The following is a 7,144-nucleotide window of genomic DNA, read 5'->3' as shown; positions in this document are numbered from 1 at the left end:
ACGCGAGCGAGTCGTCATCCGGTCCGCAGGCGAGCGGAAAGATTCCCGGGTATTCTATATCTCGATGTGTGATACTGTTCGACGCTACACGAAGGACTCTCCGAGACGGAAAGGTGCGAAGTCGTAGTCTACGGCACGCGAGTTACAACGGTTACCTACGATCGACCGAACGAAGATCTATCGAGATTGTCGCAGACTCCTCCGTGAATTCCGCGAACGCCTCTTGATAATTTCGATTCTGGTGACATCACGCTGCTATACTTGTATTGTTAAATATAGTTAGATATCGTTTTTTTTGTTTTTTTGTTTTTTTCGAAGGATACACGATGAATGGTGAACTGTAAGATACAAGAAATTCGCTTAAAACGCCAATGGTATCTATCCACCGGGTCACGTGTTATCCAAATGAGCGAAGCGAAAAGTCTTTCCTGAAAGAAGCGCAACGATCCACGAGGAAGGATAAGAGGGATCGAGCAAAACCTGTCGATCACGATTTCACTCGATACGCAGCTCCGATCTCGCCTTCTCGGGAAGGAGAGACCAGACGGCGAGACTTTTGAGACGGACAAAGAGAGGCAGCGCAGATAAGAAGCAGCGACGGAGTTCGGCGAACTGCGACGAACGAAAAGGCAACCGACGCAGAAGGCGAGATTCCGCTATACGGAATCACGCGTGTGTGCGCGCGCGAGATACGCGAGAGTCGCGAGTTAATCAACAGCGATATTGATTACAAACGTGACAGCCGTCGATCGAGACGTGACGCCCGAAATTCAAGGGAGGGAGAGGGAAAGAGGCTCGAGATTCAGCGGTTGAAAGTCTTATTGTCAGACCCGAGCGGGGAGAACCGAAGGGAAACGGAAGCTCACACGCTCACACTCGCCGCGATGATAAGGCGATAACAAAAGCGCGGCGGCGATATCACGAGCCGATGACGAACTGATCGATCGAGGCTACTTTTCTCGTCGCGGCTGAGACACGAGATGAGACGTGTTTTCCGCGTGTCGTACGCGATAAATCGACAGGACTGATTGCGTACCGATCGACATCCTTCGACACTCTCTCGGCGGCCTTGGTGGAAATCTATTGTTCGCGCGACGTACGCGACGAAGGGGATGAAGATGAACGACGTCAAGCCGGAGAGCAGCGGCGCGTCGATTTCGCCGTCGGGCGGGAACAACAATAACAATAATAACATCAATGGAAATGGCAAAACGTCGGCAACGGCCGCCGCGGCAGCCGCCGCTGCCGCGGCGACGGTGGCCGCCAATGGCGGCGAAGGGATTAGTGCTGCCGTCGCCAAGGTTCTCCAAGGATACGACTGGACCCTGGTACCTGTTGCCACCAAGTAAGTGTATTGCGTGGCAAACTCGTACTCTTTTCTCACCCGAAATCGTCGTTTCATTCGTAGACGTAATCAGATATATACTATAGGCCGACATATTCGTAATTTTTTCCGTTTCTTATATTTAAGGAATGTGGCGCACGAACAAACTTGAGCGGTAAAACGTAAGCAGTAAGCAAATTGACCAATCACAGTAGAATCCATAAGACCATAACATAAGTAGTGGCCAATCCAACATGTTGATTTTCTTACTGCTTACGTTTTCTTACTGCCTTAAGTTTTTTGTGCGCCATAGCCTTAAAACTGTCTTAAGTATGATGAGCTTTCTACAATAAAGTCGTCACCTAAGCTTTACGGGCTTTCTACAAGAAGTCATTGCCTAAGCTTTAAGTCTTAAGACAGAAGAAATTGATTAATCATGATCGATTATTCTTCTTACATTCGACTGTGATTGGTTAATTTCTTAAGACTTAAAACTTAAGTGATAGCTTATTGTAGAAAGTATTATGCTGATTCTACAATGAGTGATCGATAGTATTTGTAGTCGGAAGTCTCTTAATCTTAATCGGCGAAATTGGTTAATCAGCGTTAATCGTACAAGTTGGCTATTGATCAACTTTTCACTGATAAGACTTAGGACTACCGACTCATTGTAGAATCAGCATTAAATCTTCAATTTTAAGAGAAATCAATCGTAGTCGATTATTCTTCTCACTTTGACTAGTCAATTTTTATGATTAAAGGCTTAAATTTATTATTAATAACTTATTATAGAAAATTCATAAGATGTCATGTGAACCGCATTAGCATATTCAAACATTACTTAAGACGGTCTTAAAAGAAAAACGAACTGTAAATACTGCTCAAATTCATTAGAAAGAAAGTTGTAAATCATATATTAGCATCTCTCTTCAATTCGATACTTGAGAGAGAGAGAAAGAGAGAAAATTCAAATTATTTCACTCTTTCTAAACTGATGACAACTTTATAGAAATGCGAAGTCTGTTCTTATGTCTATTCTATACGGCATACAATATACAAAAACTTGCAGCAACATTGCATATACTGCAATATTTATAGAACGCTGCTGTTGGAATGATCTGTGTCGATCAAATATAGTTTCGCTCGAGTGTGGTGGAAAGAATTCGAAAAATCATGCTTTTACCATTAATCGATATAAGTCTTATAAGCTTCATTCCAGATAGTATAAAAAGAATTCAGTCATATGTCATCTCAATTCTGAGTTCATTTTCAGATGCAAAAAAAATTCTTCTCAGAATTATTCAGAAAAAGAATTCTTTTTGTATCTGGAAATGAATTCTAAGCTGATGACATAACAACTGAATTCTTTTTGAAAGAATTTTCTCTGTGCTATCTGGATATAATTTTCAATCATATTTTGAACGTATTTTTTTTTGTGGAGTATATAAAGAATATTATTTTTATTCGCTTGATAAGGGAGATAAAAATGACTCCTGTTTGTAATCTTCGCACATAGTTTGATAACTGATAGATCTATAATTAGTAAACTTGATTGAGATTTACCAAAGGTGACTAGTTGTAAAGAGAAAAAATGAAACTAAATATTCTATATAGACATCTAATGATAGAAAAAAAAAAAACAATATAGTTGCGTATGTGCAAGGTTAATATGTTGCCTACAAATAAAATACCAAAATGAATATGTGAATCATAAATCTATGTAAAATGTAAGCTTACATCAATATATGATTGAATAGAAAATTAATATATAATAACAAAATATATAAAAGAAATAAACTTCCAAAATGAGAAAAGAGTTGAGAAAAATTGATATAACCGGAATTTGTGCGAAAAATTACTTGTTTATGTATGACAAATAAAATATTCTAGATGTATGTCTCACATTAATATTTCATTTTAATGCTTCAACTCTTTTATATTTTTTTCGTTTAGATTGGAATGATTAATAAATCGTCGTAGACGTTTATATTCCGAGAAATATTCCTTTTTTTTTTCTTTCTTTTCTGTAAGCTTCCTCGATTCTCAGTGTTTTCGCAAAGCGTTTTAATCACCGCGAGTCGCATTAGCGACGCGTTAACATACGCATGTGGACGTGCTGTTAAGCCTCGTGGACTTAACTCGCGCGAGGGGAGGGAAAAAAAGAGGAGAGGAGAGAAAGAAGAAGGAAAGGAACGGCGTGACGAAGCCGTCGTCGGGGAGAGAAGAAGCGGGCGAGGAAGCGTGGCGCGGCCTTAAAAATACGTAACGCTAACTCAATTATGACGCACTCGTTTCCCCGGCCTGGGAAACGCGCGTCTCCGCGGAAAAATGTCCTCGGACGCCAATTAACGCAAATTGGCTAATTAATGCCCGATCGCCGCGTCCTGCGCGTCCCTCTTGCCAGCCCTCCTCCATCGTGGGAAGGCAGGCGATCTTAAAATAGCGACCTGATAACGACTCGAAAGAGAGAGAGAGAGAGAGAGAGAGAGAGAGAGAGAGAGAGAGAGAGAGAGGGAGGTGAGAGGAAGGAGAAAAGAAAGAGAGAAAATGAAACGCTATTTCTTCCTGCACTTTAGAAGTAAAGTCATCGAGCGGTGTCCTCAACGCGTCACTCGGCATTAGCTGATGAAAAATCATTAGATCGCCGACGAACTCGATAAAATCGCGAGCGTGACCTCGATATGCGCAAAATTGTGCAACGCGCTTTCCGATCTTCCAACTGCCGCGCCGTAATGGCTGCCGATACCGCGATCTGATATTTCTAGTTGTCGCGACGATCATAATTACTCTTGTAAAAAAAAAAGAAATAGAATGAAAGAATCTATCAGGAAGATTAAAAAAGTTTCCAGGAACTGAAAAATATCTTATCAAAGCGTTTACAGAGGCTTATGTTACGTTAATACTAAAAATAGCAACGTTTCTTAATCATTAAAATGACCAAGTAAATAAATTACTATAGAAAATGATGAGGAAAATAAAATATTTTATCAAGTATAAAGAACATAATTTTAAGAATCAAAAAATTTCAGAATCCTACCTTTTCTACACGCAAGAAATATACAATAATATTAATCTAAAAGGTAGAAACGGTTAATAATAACTGCTCGATTCTTTAAATGTTAAATATGGAAACACGGAATTACGTTTGGATGTGATTATATTACGTAAAACTAATAATAAAATACAATAACATTAACTCTCTAAATTCTTTGAAGTGAAATCTCACTTTTTTTTTTCAAGAATGGCAGAATTTTTTATATAAGATATGAAATTTTCTATATCTAGAAAATTATTTATAGATGTCTCTGGAAAATCTTAATAAGAAGTTCGAATATATCTTAATTCAGGAATCGACTTTAAAACTACAAAAAGACAATATCGCAATGTCGCTCTTTGAAACGTATTATAAGAACTTTAAAATCGTCTCAGCTAGAAATCTATCATGAATGAAACATGAAATATCAATTTTCCCGGGAGGAAATGATCATGTATGAAAAGACTGGCTTATGATATCATCCTATAATCTCAATGTCGTTAATCGCATACAAAAAGAATGGCCAGAAGATCGCGGCTGTCGCCAGCATCGAAGATAAGACCCCAGAAAAATTCAATGGAATAACGAGGAAAAGCGATTACGCGGCTAGGTACGTGGTTAGATCATAGAGCAGAATGGGCCACGACAGAAATCACAGAGTGTATCGTTACGCGCGCTTATCGTTAACCCCCAATTACGGGGTTATCTCAGGAGGAATGGATGCGGTGTTTATTCCTATCCGGCGATAGAGCCCCCCCCCCGATAAAATCGACCGGTTTTTTAATTCCCATGGATTTCCATGAGAGTATATCGCGCATCTCACAGAAGCTATAATTACTAAATTATATTTTGATTCGTGATTATTAATCGATGTGGCATTTTGTATCTTTCGTTAACAATCTGGATCTTCGAGTTTCGGCGCAAAGTTTTTTTTATTATTATTGTTCCATTGCAGATTGTATAAAAATCTGAAACAAAATTTTGTATATTTGTGAAAGCTTTAATAACGAACTTTTATTATTTACTGTAATCATAGAAATTCGATTTTACTTACATTTTACACAGATTTAAATTTATTTACCAGAATCTATGATTAAAATATTGACTGTCTTCTAAGTACAATTTGGCTGGTGGAGGCTTAAATGTAAAATCATGTTTAATGGCAGTTTGGCGAAAATCGTATTCAAAATGCAGGATTGAATCTGAATGCAGATTTGAATTATTGATTGTCGCGTTATTGTTTTTTCTTTTACACGGGCAAAAGGTAGGCTGTCTAACTAAAAACTAAAAACTGTATTAACTAAATAGTGAGTGTAAAATATGGACAGCTGAAATATAAGTAGGTATTACAGCTAATGTATAGCTTATACAGCTGTGATACTTTATCGTAGCAGCAACAATAAAACCATATATATATTTTGCCGTTTACAAATTTATAGTTAGGCAACAAATATATTTTATCCAAAATTAACTACGGCAGGGAAAATTTTTTCTTGTGATATTATTCGACTGAAATCATTAGACTAGGCATTGAAGATTGAGATATTGATATTTGACAAATCCAAATAGGAGCTAAAATTTCTTTATTGGTCAAATTTCAATCTTCAATTACGTCTGATTCTGGCCTTGGTATGATATCGTTCTTACGTGCGCGTGTTTCTTACCGTTGCAAGGCAGCGCATTTCGTGCCATTTTGCACTGTACCACGCCTTCGTCGCGAACGCAGAGTCGCACGCATCGTATGTATGTTTTTTTCTTTCTTTCTTTCTTTCTTTTTTTGCGTTTATCCAGGTAAAGCGCGCGCTCGCATCGTGTGTGCCGCGCGCTCGCGTCGAGGAGCGCCGTGAAAACCGTCGTTAGTGAGCCCACGCTAATTACCAACGGCTCCGCGGGTTTACACACGGATTTAACGCCCCTCTCATTTCAAAGAGGCCGAAATGTACCGCGGGACCGCTTTCGAATCCTTGAGACGCGCGCCGTAGTCCTTTTCACCCGCGTTACGCACGTTCGCCACGCTTATCCCCGTGTAATCCCCGCGCGAATCGAACGCTTATAGGTCCGATTACATCCTGAGTTACTGCTACCAGCATGATTATCCCCTCAAACTCCGTTTTCCTTAGCCGGAATCATCCGGAGCGATTCTTTCATCCCATTTCAGAAATCAATCGTGATAAACGTATTTGGAGGCAATAAATACGCGTGAACATTTTTCCCACGTAGTGTTCCAATCATTTCTGATTTCTCGTGAAATGGCTCATCACGGCCTATCACAGATGGGCTTCTTATAACTCTGCATTCTACTTTTAAAGTATTTGCGATCTGAAAATGGATTAAAAATGAAGCAAAACATAGAATGCAACGTAATTTTTTTATATACTATATTTGATTTTTTTATATTGACCTTGCTTTCATATGTATGTATATTAATCTTGATTATCAATTTTCGAGCTCATTTATTACACAAAAGAAAATTAAATTTTGATAAATATTTCTTTGAATAGTTTTAAGTATTTGTCAAATGTAAATATATATTTATTTGATACACACAAAAATTATTAATTTAATTTAATTATAATATCATTTTTTTATTGAACAAATATTTATTTAGTGTAAGTAAATGTGTACTATTCAACGAAATATGTATTGAGATTTAATAAATTTTTTTTAGTGCAGCTATTTTAATTCTTAATCATACGATGATTTTCTCCTTTTTGCACAGAATCGTTCATATCTAAGGTAATTTTCATCATTTTTATGAGTTATACAAAAATTATTAAGTTGATATA

The 7,144-nt window shown here is 38.0% G+C and overlaps 1 protein-coding gene across 1 annotated transcript in view; it reads left to right on the top strand.

Annotated features, from left to right (window-relative positions):
- Positions 1-215: 215 nt before the first annotated feature.
- Positions 216-7,144, top strand: part of LOC108751685 (transcription factor SOX-9-like) — a 23,071-nt gene continuing 16,142 nt past the window's right edge. Inside the window, exon 1 of the mRNA XM_018491990.1 lies at positions 216-1,345. Coding sequence (XP_018347492.1) covers positions 1,113-1,345 — 233 coding nt within the window. The 5' untranslated portion in view covers positions 216-1,112. The remainder of the gene's footprint in view (positions 1,346-7,144) is intronic.

This window comes from Trachymyrmex septentrionalis, unplaced genomic scaffold (genome assembly GCF_001594115.1).
Source record: "Trachymyrmex septentrionalis isolate Tsep2-gDNA-1 unplaced genomic scaffold, Tsep1.0 scaffold51, whole genome shotgun sequence".
In the NCBI taxonomy this organism is placed as follows: Eukaryota; Metazoa; Arthropoda; class Insecta; order Hymenoptera; family Formicidae; genus Trachymyrmex; species Trachymyrmex septentrionalis.
This window is presented reverse-complemented; position numbering and strand designations above follow the sequence as displayed.